The sequence below is a fragment of the Eumetopias jubatus genome, unplaced genomic scaffold, assembly GCF_037043125.1.
Source record: "Eumetopias jubatus isolate StellerSeaLion01/CBP00866 unplaced genomic scaffold, mEumJub1_p1.0 scaffold_9, whole genome shotgun sequence".
Taxonomy (NCBI): Eukaryota; Metazoa; Chordata; class Mammalia; order Carnivora; family Otariidae; genus Eumetopias; species Eumetopias jubatus.
Window position 1 is genome coordinate 58,071,617 of NW_028274815.1, and position 18,791 is coordinate 58,090,407.

The following is an 18,791-nucleotide window of genomic DNA, read 5'->3' on the forward strand; positions in this document are numbered from 1 at the left end:
TTTTTCTTTTTTCTTTTTTCTTTTTTTCTTTTCTTTTCTTTTTTTTCTTCTCTCTACTTCTCCCTTGCCGTCCTTCCTTCTTTCACTGATAACATGTTTTCACTCTTAATCTTAATGCTTTAGACCTTGGGTGGGATTGTATCCATGTCCCAGCTGATTCCACTCCTTCCCCCCCCCTGCTCCCTATAAGGGAATTAGGCGGAGAAGTAGGATGGAGTGCCAACTTTTCTGTATCAGCTTGCTCATTTTCTCACTGTTGCCTGACAAAGTCCTGTCTTTCTCAATTGGGGCATTAGTGTTAAGGTGCCTCATAGTCCCCAGGTGTGATGATTCTCTCTCTCTGCCTTCACTGCCATATCCCCGATCCCTATGTATATCTAACTCCTCTTTCTCCCTCCATCTTCTCTCTCCAGTACCTTTTCTTTTTCCTTTTTAATCTCATCCTTCTGCTGGTTTCTTGCTGTTGGCCTACAGATAACGCTCAGGTCTCCCATGGCCTAAAAAATTCTTGCTCAATTCTTAGTCACTTTTCTTTCACCACCAAAGAGGTGTTGATCTTGTTGCCTTTATTACTTCAACACTTAACATCTTGGGGTATGGCTTCTGCCCCAACCACTGTCCTAATTCAGTATCCTTACTGAAGTTAGTAACCTTGACCTCTTTCTCTGCATCATGTTGACACTACTGTTCACACACTCTTCCTGGACACTTCTCCCTTGCTTCTGTAAGGATGGTATTTCTGATTTCTTTCTCCTTTCCTTGTAAATGTATTTGCCTTATCCCTTTCTCTGAGCTCTCATTAGCCCTCTTTTTTTTTTCGCACTTTTTCTTTGCAATATTATCTTCCTATGACTAGAAGTATTTTCTTTTATTCCTATAATGTAATTGAACTGGGAATAGCAATGGAAAATTCAGGGAGGCAGGATTCTGTACATACAGGAAGGAATTTTTTTCCTAAAGCAATTATGGTATTTTACAGTAATAATCTGCTTTTGAAGTAGTCAGTTCTCCACTGTTAAAAGTTTTCAAATGGAGGCGAAAAAGACCCCTTGTAGAAAAGATTCATAAATTAGGTAGAAAGTTGAGCCAGATATCTTTTAAAGTCCCCTCCAACTCAGATTGTAATTTTTATTTCATCCACTCTACTCCCATGGATTCAACTTTGACCTTTATCCAGATGTTTTCTAAATCATTATTTCTCGCCTCTTTGTCTTCCTTCCCTCCTCCTTCCTCTCTTGCGTGGTATTTGTCATTAAACTTGCTTCTGTTCTAGACCACGCGTTTTCTAGGTTCAACATCATTTTCTAATATTTTTTCTCTCCTTTTACTAGTATGGCTTTGAGGACCACTGTTCTATTCTTTGGCGACTTTTCTGATAGTTAATTATATCTGCCCATGTAAGTTTGTTGCCTCCTCTTCCCACAAACTAGGGGCACTCAAGCAAAGGACACCAATAGAGGAGGCTCAGGAACCTAAAGTTTAAAATTGATTTTAAAACTTTGTATGGCATAGTCCAAATGTTAATACTTAAGATATTTATAATAATAAAATAATAAATAGTAGTAGTTGCAGTTTTTTATTGAATGTCTCCTCTGTGCCAAGTATTGTGCCATGAGTTTACATAGGTTATGTAAGTTATATTTCATTTAAGTTTTACAACATTCCTGTGAGAAAGATACTGTTGTTCTCCCATTTACAAATGAGGAAATAGGAAGGTAAAGTTGTCCAGGTCACACAACTAATAAATAATAGATATCTAACTCATTTTATGGCCCGTTTTCTTAAGTATATTATATACACTGTATTACAAGAATGTAGAGAATCTAGAATATAATTTTAGAAAGTCAGGTAATGTACAAACAAGATAATGTATTTTTGACTTTGTATGTTTTAAATTGTTTTGAATGTACATGAACTTACATAAGACATTGTTAGTGGCTTATTTGTGCTTATTACCTCTTTATCCATGATATTCATTCCCTTGTCATTCATTCATTGAACTTTCAGGCCTTTTATCAATTGCTTAGACTCTGTTAAGTGTAGTATAGGAAGGTGAATGAAACAAATATAAGTCTTCAGTATAGTGGGGGAGACAGAAAATTAACAGGTAAATAATTATAATTTGAGCAAGTACTATAAAGATCACAAACTATAATGCTAGTGATAGAGAATCAGGGTGTGGGTGTTGGATGAGGGGAAGGGAAGGGAGAGGATATGCTTAGATATGGTGGTCAGGAAAGGCTTGTAATGCCACTAAGCAGATAATTAATATTTTGTTGTATACCTTTTAATACATTATGTGTATATATAGGGAGCTATATAACGTTTTTATATCAAATTGGATTTTACTATATATTCTGTTTTGTAATCTCATAATTGAGTCTCTTGAAAGTATAGCCATTGTCTTTTAATTTCCCTACCTATTCCACTCCAGCTTTTTTTTTCTTTCAAGATTTTATTTAAATTCAAATGAGTTCACATACAGTGTAGTATTAGTTTCAGGGGTACAATTTAGTGATTCATCAGTTGCATGTAAAACCCAGTGCTCATTACATCAAGTGCCCTCCTTAATGCCCATCATCCAATTACCCCATCCCTCTATTCACCTCCCCTCCAGCAACCCTCACTTTGTCCCTATATTTAGGAGTGTCTTATGGTTTGCCTCCCTCTCTGTCTTTATCTTATTTTAGTTATCCTTCCCTTCCCCTTTGTTCATCTGTTTTGTTTCTTAAATTCCACATATGAGTGAAATCATATGGTATTTGTCTTTCTCTGACTGACTTATTTTGCCTAACATAATACTTTCTCGTTCTGTCCATGTCGTTGCAAATGGCAAGATTTTATTCTTTTTGATGGCTGAGTAGTATTCCACTGTATATATACACCACATCTTCTTTATCTATTCATTAGTTGTTAGACACTTGGGCTCTTCCCATGTTTGGCTATAACTTCCTTATCCGTTCATTAGTTGTTGGACACTTGGGCTCTTTCCATGTTTGCTGCTATAAGCATTGGGGTGCATATGTCCCTTCTAATCACTATTTTTGTATCCTTTGGATAAATACCTAGTAGTGCAATTGCTGGGTCGTAGGGTAGTTCTATTTTTAACTTTTTGTAGGAACCTCCATACTGTTTTCCAGAGTGCTGTACCAGTTTGCATTCCCACTAGCAGAGTAGAAGGGCTCCCCTTTCTCCACATCCTTGCCAACATTTGTTGTTTCCTGAGTTGTTAATTTTAGCCATTCTGACCAGTGTGAGGTGGTATCTCATTGTGGTTTTGATTTGTATTTCCCTGATGACAAGTGATGTTGAGCACTTTTTCATGTGTTTGTTAGCCATTTGTATGTCTTGTTTGAAGAAATGTCTGTGTATGTCTTCTGCCCATTTCTTAACTGGATTCTTTATTTTTGGGATGTTGAATTTGATCAGTTCTTTATAGATTTTGGATACTAGCCCTTTATCTGATAAGACATTTGCAGATATCTTCTCCCATTCAGTAGGTAGACTTTTACTTTTGTTGACTGTTTCCATTGCTGTGCGGAAGCTTTTTATTCTGATTAAGTCCCAATAGTTCATTTTTGCTTTTGTTTCCCTTGCCTTTAGAGGCATGTCTAGCGAGAAGTTGCTGCGGCCAAGGTTGAAGAGGTTGCTGCCTGTGTTCTCCTCTAGGATTTTGATGGATTCCTATCTCACATTTAGGTCTTTCATTTTGTATTCATTTTTGTGTATGGTGTAAGAAAGTGGTACAGTTTCATTCTTCTGCATGTTGCTGTCCACTTTTTCCAACACCATTTATTGAAAAGACTGCCTTTTTTCTCTTCGATATTCTTTCCTGCTTTGTCAAAGATTAGTTGATCATATAGCTGTGGGTTCCACTCCAACATTTGCAGTCTGGCATCCACCCCCACTGTTGGACTTGACATTGTTTCTGATGTGACTGGTCACTGCCTAGTTGCCAAATCTAAATGATGTTTTTTTTTTCCTTTTATTTGTGAATTCTGAATTGGTATTTCTCTCACCTTCTTGTACGTTCCTTCTTTATCACAAGCTTTTCTTTTTTAAAGATTGTATTTATTTTTAGAGAGAAAGAGCATGAGTAGCGGGAGGGGCAGAGGCAAAGGGAGAAAGAGAATCTTTTTTTTTTTAAGATTTTATTTATTTATTTGAGAGAGAGAGAATGAGAGAGAGCACGAGAGGGAAGAGGGTCAGAGGGAGAAGCAGACTCCCCGTCGAGCAGGGAGCCCGATGCGGGACTCGATCCCGGGACTCCAGGATCATGACCTGAGCCGAAGGCAGCCGCCCAACCGACTGAGCCACCCAGGTATCCCGGAAGAAAGAGAATCCTAAGCGGACTCCGTGCACAAGCATGGAGCCCAACACGGGTCTTGATCCCACAACCCTGAGACCATGACCCCAGTGAAAATCAACAGTCAGATGCCTAACTGACTTAGCTACCCAGGTGCCCTGCCCCTCCTTTTTAAGGATTTATTTATTTATTTGAGAGAGAGAGAGAAAGAAAACAGGCACACTCATGCACACAGTGGTGGGGGGGGTGCAAAGGGAGAAGGAGAGAAGCAGAGCCTGACCCCGAGATCATGACCTAAGCCAAAATCAAGGGTCAGATGCTTAACTGACTGAGCTACCTAGGTAACCCTATATCTTTCTTTCATTTCTTCAGAAATGTTCAAGTCCTCTTAGTTTCTGTACTTGGCCCTCTCTACTGATAATCTCCTAGAGTGACGGATTAAAGTCTATAATGACTCACCAGTCTTGTGGATCAAGTCCAAAGTCCTTTGTTAGGTTTCACCCAGTTTAAGGATTATTCTTTTCTTTTAGCTAAGGAAAAAAAGAAATGAACCTTTATTAATACTCATTTTAAGAATTGATACTAGCACCTTAGATCAGTCCATATGTTCATTCATCAGATGATCATCTTTATTTCACTCGGTGGTTCTCACGTGGGTGATTTTATCCTCTCCCCTCTTTTCTCCCATTCCAGCATGTTTGGCTTTGTCTGGACACATTTTTGGTTGTCATAACTATGTGTTGGGGGGGAGGAGAGGAGGATGCTATTGGCATCAAGTGGACAACCAATAACAATTATTCAGCTCAAACTGGCAGTGGTGCCATAGTGGAGAAACCCTGCTTTAACTGGATTTTAGCATTTCCTTTAATTATGAATGTAGATAATCCTTCACAGGGGTGTTAGCACTACCTGTGACTTTGTTACCAGTAGAAATTTCAAATATTTTCATGTCACGTTAATTTGTTGCAGGTACCTTGAAATATTTATGTTCACTTATTGCTTAGAAATTAAGATTTTAATTGAGAAGCAAAAAATTACTATATTGCATCTTAAAAAGTTTAAGTACAGTTGTCCATTGTAATCTCTAATGTATTTTATGCATTATAAACATTATTCTGGGAAGGGGTCCGTAGACTTCACCAGATTGCCAAGGAATCCACAGGACAAAAAAGCTTAACCCCGGTCTAGAGGCTTAATTAGATTGGTTTAAGCATTTTTGGTGAGAATGCCTCATAGGTGATGGCGTTTATTTTATATCATCATTTCATGAATCACATAATATTAAGTTGTCACTATTATCAATGATACCAAGTTTAATGATTTAGTTAAGGTAGTGACAGCCAGATTTTTAAGATATATTTTCCCCTTTGCATTGCTAGGTAATCTGTGGGGGTCACTTTGGCACCAGGTGAGTTTCTCTTTCTGAACAACCTTTCACCTAATAACTTTAGCATCCATCAGTGATTTTTGCCTGAATTGGTTTTTACGTTGGGGTTACAAAATGGTGATTTTCTAATTGAATCATTCTTTCTACATTTATTACTGGCTTTCTTTTGTAAAGAAGACATTTCCTTTCTTTATCCCAGTCCACCCCCTTTTCCTCATCTCTTCTCTTCCCCTACGTGTCACTCTGTATTTGCTAATTTTTATTTATCTAGTAGATTAAGCTCAAGTAGGTTGCTTTCTTTTTTTTTTTTGAGTGCTCAAATTGTCCCCCATGTGGCCAGTGAGAGCCCCTTTAACTTGATCCTTTGTCCTTTTTTACAAATCCTTAGAAACTTTTAACTTAGCTTTTAACATAAAAAGATACTTTGAGCTAGGAGAAAGACAGTCACATGCTTCTGATTTTACTCATCCTTGGAAATTCTTTTGTAATGAATGTGTTTCTTTCCTTATCATCCCATACCCCTGCATGCTCTTATCTATTCACTTAAGGATTATCGGTAGCTGTCTAACTAACATCTCTCTTCTGATCTGTTCTACACACCACCCATTTTAATTAATCTTTAAAGTATTTATTATATACTATCTGTATGCCAGACCTGCATTAGGAACGTAGAATACACAGGGAAATGGAAACATAAGGAAGTTCATAGCCTAAGAGAAGACCTATATAAAGACCAAAATTTCAGTATGATTATTGCAAAATAGAAATACATAGAGGCGCCTGGGTGGCTCCGTCAGTTAAGCGTTTGCCTTTGGCTCAAGTCATGATCCGCAGGGTCTGGGATTGAGCTCCCTGTCATGGGGCTTCCTGCTCAGCAGGGAGTCTGCTTCTCCCTCTCCCTCTGCCCTCCCCCCCCCCCCACCGGCTTGCGCTAGCATGTGTTCTCTCTCTCTCTCTCTCTCTCTCATAAATAAATAAAATCTTTAAAAAAAAATACGTAGAGGGTAACTAAGTGTGAGAAACCAGAAGCTTCAAGAGAAGATAATAGTTGAGTATGGTATTGTTACAGTCATGAAAAGATTATCATGTGAAGAATGGTAGAGCATTAAAAATCAGAGGTTACCTGCATTTAGTGCTTAGAGATTTCCTTTTCCCTTATTCTGTGTTTTTTGTTTTTATTTTTGCTAATTTTTTTTTTTCTGGGTAGATGAACTATTCTTAGGTTACACTGAAACTTTCTTGCTAGGATGCTTCATCATTTCTGTTCTTTAGCTTTTCAATGAAAGATTACTTTTTTTGCTCAAATTGTTTGGTTTAGAGGCCATGGGGATTTGCTCTATTTGTTTATGCATCCATGCCTTATGAATAAATCCGTAATGTTTTATTACCAATGATTGCACATACCAAGTATCTGCACCATACTTATGTGGTCATAAATACAAAGTTTGGTTCTTACTGTTAGGAAATCTTAATAAACTTAGGATGGTTGAAGGAAATGGAGAGTGAAATGGTTTAAAATTGGGACTCACCTATATAGGCAGTCCCCTAATTTTACATAATCTCTTTATAGCTAGAGATTTTCCCTCTTTTCATAAGAATTAGGAGAGGTATAGGAAAAAAAACAAAATCATCATATATTCCCAATTCACATTCTTTAAGGAATAAATAAGGTGACCCCCCCTTAGGAGTCTAGAAATGTTTTTATTGAAGTCCCCATCTCCTCAAGTATTTCTGGCTTCCTGAGATGGCACTTAGGATTTCTTCTTGCTGACATGATGGTAAAAAGAATAAATTGAAATAGTAGTGTACTATTGTTGGAATCAATATTCAATTTATCCGACATCAAGCAGTGGGCGTTCAACATAAATAGATTTTCCAAATATTTGTAGTTTCCCTCTTTAAAATGTCAAAATGTTTTTAGTTTAGCCATTTTATTTGATAAAATTAATACAAAAGTTAAAGAGATTTAATGTTAAATTTAGAATTGTCCTTACTAAACATTTACTATACAGGATTATGTATTATACAGTATTTCCTATCCTTTAGATATTTTTTCTCTTTCAAATATATGATGCTTTTATACAGAAACAACCATACACTTAATGTGAATGGATGTAAATGCAACAGGCCAGTGATGCCTTGCAAACCAAGGCCCTGACTAATTCATTTGGCCATACTCTGTGTGTCTGTGTATGTAAATAAAATATGATTTGTTAGTACTTTCCAATGCAAACATTTTACTCTAGCCATGTCAGTTTCCTCATCGTCTTATGATTATTCCATGTCCCTTAACCTTTTTGTATGGTATTGTTTGCTTTCTGTTCAGGGACCTTGAGGAAGTTATTTATCTTTGTGCATTTTCTTAACAGCTTGTTTCTTATGGTCTCAGTGAGTGGTGTAATTGGATGTGTTTCCTTTGCATTAGGAGGACTGTGACAGATATTCAAAGAAGTCTGGGAAATGTAAGTTTTAGCTTTCTGCTAAACTAGAGGGGAGTTAGAGTAGATGAACTTTTTGTCACCGTTCTTAGCCTTATGTCTCTGCTCTTTATTTCTTACTCTTACTGTATTCACCAGAATTCCTTATGAGGCTTTTTTTTCTTCTTTTTTTTTTAATTTGTTAAAACACATGTGTCTTTGTAAGCCACCTAGTCTTTCAGGGCTTTGCATTTAGACTAGGTGATCTCTAAGTTCCCTTTCAGCCATAAACTTCTGTTTATGTTTATTTATATTTATTCCTTTGTTGAAAAATGTTTATTGAATACCTGCTATTTGATAGATATACTCTGCAGCATAATATTATCTACCCTCCAGTAATAGAATAATATATGTTCTTCAGTATCCAGGTTATGTACTGCTTCATTTGTAAAGTTTTACCTGACACTGTAGCCTATATTATGTTGTTTTGCCCCACAAATTCTTTTAGGACTTACTAAAAAATGTAGACATAGGTTAACTTGTATTTTCCTTAGTGTTTGGATTGTTTTGATTACTTAATGTAATTGTAGGCACCTTGAAGAATCCTACTTCTTTTATAATCATTTAATATAGTGACAGTCCACATAGTAATAATCATCATAATGATAACTAACATTTATGAACACTAACTTTGAGATGAGCATTGTTTTAAATGCTTTACATATATCCCTTCCATTTAATCTTACAAAATTTTTATGAAATGGGATCTCTTCTCCATTTTTACAGATGAGGTAAGGCACACAGAGGTTAAGTAAATTTCCTCAAGGTTATACTGCTGGTTAAGTGAAGAAGCCAGGCAGTGAGACTTCAAAAGCCCACTCACTTATCCATTTTGCTATAATGCATAATTACTGTATACTTGTTGAACGAATGGATGTTTTCATCTTTATATTGGTTACAGCTTTGATATCTATTTTCCACTTTGGATAAAAGACTAAGGATATTTCACTTCGGGGAGAATACTTTTCAAACAAGGACAAATAACTTTCTTAGTAAACTAAATAAATATTATGAGTGACTCTTACAGTTAATAGTGAGTATTCAAATTGTGTACTTACACCTTGAGGGATTTTGGATAAGGTGTCTTTTTCAAAGGAAGTTTGAGGCACACATAATACTTAAAGATGAATTTTGATTTGTGTTAAATGCTTGATTATTACTTGTTACTTGTTTTCAGTTGAGTGGTGATTTTATGCAATGGCTTCAAGCCACAGTTCTTCACCAGTGCCTCAAGGAAGCAGCAGTGATGTTTTCTTTAAAAAAGAGGTAGACCCAACAAAACACATTCGACCTGTGCAGTCACTGCCAGATGTATGTCCCAAGGAACCCACAGGTAATGCCTTTGTTACTGTTGTTGTTCTTAAGGATTTTTACTGAGGATTTGTATTATCTTTAAATGAGTAGTCAGATTCCATATACATTTGACTCTTGAACAGCATGGGTTTGAACTGCATGGGCCCACTTATATGCAGCTTTTGTTTTTTTAATAAATACAGTACTATAAATGTATTTTCTCTTCCTTATGGTTTTCTTAGTAACATTTTCTTTCCTCTAGCTTACTTTCATGTAAGAATGCAGTATATAATATATATAACATACAGAATATGTGTTAATTGACTAAGTCTTTGAAAGGGCTTCTAGTCAAGTGTAAGCTATCAGTAACCTTTGGGGAGAGTTTAAATATGTGGATTTTTGACTTCACAGAGAGGGGATGGTCTGTGTCTCTAACCCTTCCATTGTTCAAGGGTCGGCTGTATCTGAAAGAGTAAATTTTATAGTGTTAAACTAAAGAGGTAATTTGGAAGTAAGTTGATTAGGAAATTGGAATATAGTTCTTTTCATGCATTTCCATAGAAGAAGTTACTTGCTAAACTGAAAAAAAAAAGTTTTGAAAATGAAACTACTGATTTAAAGCTTTTTAGTTAGACACAGTATAGTAAAGCCTCATTATTTATGAATTCCATGTTTGCAAATTTGCCTACTCCCTAAAACTTACTTGTAACTCCAAAATCAATACTTGTGGTACTTTTGTGATCATTTGCAGCCATATGCAGAAGAATGAAAAATTTGAATTGCCTGATGCACATGTCCCTAGCTAAGGTTGAACAAGACAACGCTCTGCCTTCTTGTTTTAGCTCTCATGCTCTAAACAAGTGTCCTTTGTGTGGTCTATTTAGTGCCACATTTTTTTGCATTTTTGAGATTTTTATTGGTGATACTGCTGTTTAAAATGTCTCCCAAATGTAGTGCTGGAGAGCTTTCTAGTGTTTCTAAGTACAAAAAGACTGCAATGTATGTGTCTTATGAAGAAAATTCATTCAGATGTGAGTTATGAGTTAAAGTAGTGTAAGCCATGGGTTCAGTGTTAATGAATGAACAATATATATTTAATAAGGTGTCTTTAAACAGAAACATACACAGAATAAGATTCTGTATTGGTCGGTTGATGAAAATGTTGTGACCCAGGGGCTTGAAGGTACCTAACCCTGTATTTCCCCTAGGAACAGTGGTTCAGTATTTGCTAATTGTTACAGTGACTTTATAGAACAACCTGAATACAAGAATGAATAACAAGAATTGACTATATATTTTTCTTTCCTGTATGGTTGATGCCACAGCAGCATTTCTGTCATCTGTTTATAAGCCAGACAAAGGGTATTAGAACCTGGCATGTCTGCCTTAATACAAGAGAAAAAAGGTATTTGTGAAAAATCTGGAGTATTAAAGGATAGAAGATATACAATAGAAAGGAAGAAGAATTTTGATGTTGAAAAAGGAAAGAGAAATTGTACATTAAGGAAGGGAATTAATGAAAGACTTTCTTTACCATCCACCCTAACCTGCAACTATAACTCTCAAATTTTGCATATTCTTTATTTTATTTATGTTTTTCCTTCCCTTTGCAATTGATGCTGAAAGCTGAAGGTTATTAATCAGATTGATTTTCATTAAAATGTTTGTTACAGAAGAGTTGTTTCTACTCTATAGAGTAGAAACTAAGCATTTTTATTTTTCTAGGATGTACTTTCAAATGTAGAACTTAGTCTACAGAGTTCTCTTGTTTGCTTTTTGCAGGTGATTCAAATAGTTTATGTGTTGTCCCATCTCTAGTTACAGATCAACATAGATGGACTATATATCATTCCAAAGTAAACCTCCCAGCAGCATTAAATGATCCTAGATTAGCAAAAAGAGAATCTGACTTCTTCACAAAAACATGGGGATTGGACTTTGTGGACACTGAAGTCATACCTTCATTCTACCTCCCACAGATCAGCAAGGAACATTTTACAGTTTATCAACAGGAAATCTCTCAGGTAATACCTAATCAAAAGGAATAGAAAGATCTTTAGTTTGATTTATTGTAGATTTTTGACCAATAGTCTTTGATGAGGCTATAGTATTCTTTTCTGTCTATATACATTCTACTGTCCTGGTTTGTATTTAATTCATTTCTTAGATATATGTAAATATATTTCTCTTACTGTAGTGATTTTTCAGAATTGCACTTTACTAGTAGTGCTAAGATTCCTCATGAAATCCACCCTACCTACCAAGGAGAAAATTGTTCAGTTAGGCCAATAAAACCCAGATGGTTTGTGAGGTTTAAGAAATGAGCAGAGTAGAACTGTTTCTGTGTCTCTCATTTACCACAGAAAATTTATAGAGCATGCTAGCTTTAGTAGATAGTCTTAATATCTTTAGACATAATATTTTACTCTAAACTCAGTTCTGAGCAAGAACTGAATGTATTGCTTAGTTTAAGAAGGCTTGTTACTGATTTTTAGTGAGTATTATCAATATAATTTTGGTTACCATTTTGGACCTAAAAAAACTCATTTTTAAAGGGGATATTAAAATTTTTTTCTTTACTGAGGTGTAATTGACATATAATTTCAGGTGTACAACATAATGATTTGATATTTATATATATATTGCAAAATGATCACCATAATAAGGCTAGTTAACATCCATCACCATACATACTTAACAAGAATTTTTTTCTTCCTCTGATGAGGATTTTTAAAATCTATTCTCCTCACAACTTTCCAATATTCAGTGCAGTATTATTAACTACAGTGACTATGCTTTATATTACATCTGGAAGTTTGTATAGGGGATAATTATTTATGTTTTTCTAATACCCCTTTTTATACTTTTTTCATTAGCAAACCCAATTTGCATTTAGCTAATAACTTTGTTTCCTTTGATTACTTTGTTCTTTTATGATTTGGAAATAGGCTAAATATGGTTATATTATTGGCATTGGTACTATGCAGTATTTGGTTCATTTTTAGTACTACCTAATATTTTTGTACAGAACCTGTAAATATTATTTACTTTTATATAATGTATATTGTTATATGCTGTCTAGAGTTTTTGTGTTCTGTTTTCAGTAATCACATCTGTCTGGATGTTGTTAGGTAAATGAGCTTTAGTATGCCTTCTTTTTCTAATCTTATGCCTCATAACCTACAATTTGGCTTTTCCATTTATCCATTTCTTGGTCAAATATTTATTGAATGCCTTCCATGTGCCAGGCACTGTTCGAAATACTAGGGATACAACAGAGACCAAAATATACCAGTTCCCTCCATTATAAAGCTTATATTTCTAACAAGGGTTATAAGCAATAAACCCTAAAGCAACCACTAAAATAACAGTTATAGCTAAAAAGCCAACAGAAGAGATAACATGAAATAAAAAAAAATTCTCAATCTAAACAAAGATAGAAAAAGAATAAAAAAGGAGCAAAGAATAGATGAGACCGAAAAAAATAAACATCAGGATGATAGACTTAAACCTAACCCTATTAGTACATTAAATGTAAATGTTTAAGCACCCCAGTTACAAGTTAGAAATTGTGAGATTGGATGAAGAAGCAAGACCGAGCTGTATGCTATCTATAAGACATGCACTTTAAATACAGAGACACAAAACACTTAAAAGGATGGAAAAAGATACACCAGGCTCACACCAGTCAAAAGGAAGCTGGAATGACTATATTAATATCAATCAAAGTAGATTTCAGAGCAAAAACTGTTACTAAAGAAGGTTATTTTATAATGATAAAAGTGTTAGGTTAAGAAGATTAGTATTTCTAAACATTTATGTCTGTAAAAACATAGCTTCAAAATGCATGAAGCAAAAACTGGGAACTTTATGGAGGAAATAGATGAATTCACAATTATGGTTGGAGATTTCAATACTTGTCTCTCAAACAATAGAACAAACAAATAGAAAACCAGTGAATATATGGTAGACTTAAACAGCACTGTCAATTAACCTGACTTAACTTGAAAGAACACATTGAAAGAACATTCCACCCAACACAGGAGAATACATTTTTTCCTGAAGTGCTCATGGAACATTTATCAAGCTAGACTACAATCTGGGCCATAAAACAAATGTTTAATACATTTAAAAGGCTTCAAGTCATACAAAGTCTATTTTCTGACCACAATAGAATTAAATTAGAAATTATTAACAGCAGAGTATGTGGGAAATCCGCAAATATTTGGAAACCAAAATCTATACTTCTAAATAAAACGTGGGTCAAGGAGGAAAAGGAGAGGCACCTGGATGGCTCAGTCGGTTAAGTGTCTGACTCTTAATCTCAGCTCAGGTCTTGATCATGAGTTTAAGCCCCGCTTTGAGCTCCAAAAAAAAAAAAAAGAGGAAAAGGAAATTAGAACCATTGACCCTTGAACAACGTGGGTTTGAACCACACAGATCTACTTATATGCAGATTTTTTTCAATAAATACAGTTATAGTACTGCAAATGTATTTTCTCTTCCTTATGATTTCCTTAATATTAATTTCTTTTCTCTAGCTTACTTTAAGAATGTAGTATGTAATATGTATAATATACAAAATATGTGTTAATTAACTGTTTATTTTACTGTTCAGGCTTCCAGTCCACGGTAGGCCATTAGTAGTTAAGTGTTTGGGGAGTCAAAAGTTATACTTGGATTTTTGATTATGGGGTATTGGTGTCCCTAACCCCCACATTTGAACTAAATGGAAATGAAAACATGACATATTGGGATTTATGGCATGCTGCTCAAGCAGTACTTAGGGAATAATTTATAGCAGTAAATGCATATATTAGAAAAGGAGAATAGTTTCAAATCAGTGACCTCAACTTTCACCTTAAAAAGCTACAAAAAGAACAAATCTAAAACAAAATAAACAGAAGAAAGAAACATCAAAGTCAAAATCAGTGAAATAGAAAACAGAGAAACAGTAGAGAAAAATCATTGAAACCTAAAGCTGATTCTTTGAGAAGATCAATAAAATGGACAAATTGTTAGCAATACTGATTCAGGAAGAAAAGAGAAAAGACATAATCACCAATAATAAGCATACAAGTGATGACATCACTGCAGATTCTACAGAAATTAAAAGACTAATAATGAAATATTATGAACAACTTTATGCCAATAAATTCAGCAAGTTAGATGAACTGACGAATTCCTTGAATGACACAAATTACCAAATCTCTCTCGGGAAGAAATAGATAATTTGAATAGCCTTTTAGTTATTAAAGAAATTGATGTTAAACAGCTTTCCAAGAAGAAAACTCAGGTCCACATGGCATCACTATTGATTTCTACCAAATATTTAAGGAAAAAACAATAGCATGTCTACACATATTCTTTCAATTGTTAAGGATGTGAAGGATGGGGCCAGTACTAGGATGAGGCTGATGAGGTGCCCAAGGTATAAAATGTGAAGGGCACCAGGATCTAAGAGTAGGTGCCGTCTTAAATATTGTGGCTGCTTGCTTGCCTTACCCCATTGTCAGCCCTGGTGGCAAACTAGAACTCTCATACACTGTTGGTGGGAATTTAAAGTGGTACAACCTTTTTGGAAAACAGTTGAGTGGTTTCTTAAAAAGTTAAAAATACTTAAAATACTTCTGGTTCAGCATGTAGGGAACCTGGAAGCTTCTACTGTTCGAAAGAAAAAATCTGAACAAATAAAATCAACAACTTAGAAGCTTTTTGAAGGTCACAGCACAGGGACACAAACTCACTAAAGGACAACAACCTAATCACGGGTCTATGGAATGATTCCCCTCCTCCCACATTTTACCACCATATAAATAGGGCACCTGTATAATAATAAGGGAATATAACTGTGAAAAAACTGCATGTCTCAGACTTTAAGAAGTTTGTAAAGACAGCAAGAGAGACAAAAACAAGGACACCAGAGAAAATTTTAGCCTCTAACACCTACAGACCAGAGGAAATTTTAGCCTCTAACACCTACAGCTACAGCAAACAATAAATACAGTCTAATGCCTAGCCAGATAAATATAAAACCTCACACTAAATACCTGTTTACCTCAGTTCCTTTTATCCAGTACATCATATCTGGCATGGAACAAGAAAAGGTACAATAAATACTACAAACAAGAAGAACACCCCCCCCCCCCATCCCTGCAGTTTAAAGAGAGCAAGTAGTAGAATGAGACTCAGATGGCAACATTTTTGGAATTATCAGACTGGGAATTTAAAATAACTATGGTTAGTATGCTAAAGGCTCCAATAGAAAAGGTAGACAACATGCAAGAATAGATGGGTAATGTAAGCAGAGAGATGGAAACTATAAGAAAGAATCAAAAGGAAATGCTAGAAATAAACACTGACGAATGAAGAATGCTTTTGATGGATTCATCAGTAGACTTGAAATGGCAGAGGAAAGAATCAGTGAGCTTAAAATGTTGGCAGAAGCTTATCCAAATGTGTGGGTTAGTGAAAGTATTGCTTAGAGGGAAATTTAATAGTATTGAATGCGTATATTAGGAAAGAAAAAAATCTAAAATTAATAATTAAGCTTTCACCACAGGAGGCCAGAAAAAGAACAAATTAAATCCAAAGTAAGTAGAATGTGAATCACTATGTTGTGTACCTGAAACTAATGTAACATTGTGTGTCAACCATACTAAACAAAACAAAACAAAACAAAACAAAAAACAGAAGAAAAGAAATAATAAAAATGAGACCAGAAATCAGTGAAATTGAGATCTTCTTTGAGAAGATCAATAAAATTGGTAACTGTCTAGCAAGGTCAAAAAAGAAGGCTTAAGTTACAAATATTAGAAATGAAAGAGGGCATATCACTAATGATCTCATGGACATTAAAAAGATAATAAAAGAATATTATGAACAACTCTATGCCCACAAATTCTGTAACCTAGATGAAATAGATCAATTCCTTGGAAGACACATTCCAAAACTTACACATGAGAAATAGACACTCCAAATAAAACTATACTCATTAAAGAAATTGAATCAATAATAACCTTTCAAAATAGAAAACACCAGGGCCAGATGGGTTCACTGGTGAATTATACCAGCCATTTAGGCAAGAAGTTATATCAGTTCTTTATGATCTTTTCCAGAAAATAGAAGCAAAGGGTATACTTTCTAACTTATTCTTAGGCAGTACTAACCTAATACTGAAATTAGACAAAGACATTATGAAAAAGGAAAACTATAGACTATTATCTCTCATGAACATGGATGCAAAAATCCTTAACAAAATATTGGAAAATCAAACCCAATAATGTATGAAAATAATTCTGTACCGTAACTAAGTAGGATTTATTCCAGTTATGCAAGGCTGATCCAGTATTCAAAAAGCAATTTGTGTAATCCATACATTAACAAGATAAAGAAGAAAAAAATCATGATGTTCATATCAGTAGATATAGAGGAAACATTTGACAAAACTCAGTACCCATTCATGATAAAAACTCACAGCAAACTAGGAATATAGGGAAAGTTCAACTTGATAAAGAACATCTACAAAAACCCTGCAACTGTGAGAAACTAGATGCTTTCCCACTGAGATCAGGAACAAGATAAGGATGTCCCTTCTCACCATTCCTTTTGAACATCCCTAACTATGCAATAAGACAAGAAAAGAAAAGAAAAGGTATATACACTGGGAAGAAAGAAATAAAACTGTCTTTATTCACAGATATCATGATTGTCTATGTAGAAAATCCCAAAGAATCAGAAAAGAAACTTCTGGAACCAATAAGCAGTTATAACCAGATTGCAGGATACAAGGTTAATATTACAAAAGTGAATTGCTTTCTTGTATGCTAGTGATGTACAATTAAAATTTGAAGTTAACACAGCACCATCTACCTTAGCACCAAAGAAAATAAAATACTTAGGTATAAATCTACCAAAATATGTGCAAGATCTGTATGAGGATAACTACAAAACTGATGAAAGGAATTGTTGAAGATCTAAGTAAATGGAGAGAGATTTCATGTATGTAAATAGGAAGCTTCAATATTGTCAACATGTCTGTTCTTCCCAGCTTGGTCTATAGATTCAACACAATCCCAGTTAAAATCCAGCAATTTGATTGTAGATACCAAGAAACTGATTACAAAGTTTATATAGGAAGGGAAAAGAGAATAGCCAACAAAGTATTGAAGAACAAAGTTGCAGGACTGACACTAATTGACTTTAAGACTTATTGTGAAGTTATAATAGTAATATAGACAGTGTGGTATTGGTGAAAGAATAGACAACATATAGATCAAAGCAACAAAATAGCTCAGAAATAGACCCACACAAATATAGTCAACTGATTTTTGACAAAGGTACAAGAGTAACTCAGTAGTCTTTTGAGTAAATGGTACTAGAACAACTAGACATATACCTGCCCCCCCCAAAAAAAAGGAAAGAAAAAAGAATCTAGACACAGACTACCCATACCTTTCTCAGAAATTAGCACAAAATGAACTGTAGCTCTAAATGTAAAATGCAAAATTGTAAAAGTAGAAGATCACATGGGAGAAAATACATGACTTTGAGTTTGGTGATAATTTTTTAGATAATGGCATCAAAAGCACAATTCATGAAACAAAAAATTGAGAAGTTGGACTTGGTTAAAATTAAAAACTTCTCTGTGAAAGACACTAATAAAAGAATGTATACAGGCTAGACACTGTATGATAAAGGATTGGTATCCAAAATATACAAATAACTCTTAAAACTCAGCAGTAAGAACAGCACAACTAAAAAATGGGAAAAGGACTTGAGTGGACATTTTTCCAAAGAAGATGTAAAAATGACCAATAAGTATATAGAATGATAGTCAACATCACTAATAGTTTTAAGTGGTAAGTTTAAAGGCATATATGTTATATGTATTTGCCATAATAAAAAAATGCGCAAAAGATATGAACAGGCATCTCATGAAGGAAGACATTCAGCTGGCAAATAAGCATAGGAGAAGATGCTTAACATATGTCATTAGGGAATTGCAAATTAAAACAACAGTGAGATAATATGTATCTATCAAAATTACAAACATTCAGAACACTGACGGCACCAAATGCTGGCAAGAATGTGGACTGATAGGAACTCTTATTCGCTGTGGGTATGACTGCAAAATGGTACAGCCATGTTGGAAGACAATCTTGTAGTTCCTGTCACAGTTGCTGTTAGAACTCTGAACACTACTAGCTCAGTGTTTTTTCCTTTCCATACTCCATTTTCCCTATGTGTCCTATTTATCGTATCTCTGAAAAGATAAAATTGTTGTTAGTGACCATCTAATCTGATATCAGAGTAGGGTTTCTTTCTT

The 18,791-nt window shown here is 34.8% G+C and overlaps 1 protein-coding gene across 5 annotated transcripts in view; it reads left to right on the forward strand.

The window, feature by feature from the left end:
• VPS54 (VPS54 subunit of GARP complex) overlaps positions 1–18,791 on the forward strand; it is a 90,744-nt gene that overhangs the window by 11,530 nt on the left and 60,423 nt on the right. For 2 of the 5 annotated variants that reach the window (XR_003607616.2, XM_028093844.2), the window contains exons 2-4: positions 8,063–8,155; positions 9,348–9,503; positions 11,246–11,487. Coding sequence is in view for 4 of the 5 variants with exons in the window: in XM_028093844.2 (XP_027949645.1) it covers positions 9,368–9,503; positions 11,246–11,487 (378 nt within the window). In the remaining variant the exon portion in view is untranslated. The remainder of the gene's footprint in view (positions 1–8,062; positions 8,156–9,347; positions 9,504–11,245; positions 11,488–18,791) is intronic. The other 3 variants (XM_028093847.2, XM_028093845.2, XM_028093846.2) reach the window with 3 other exon arrangements.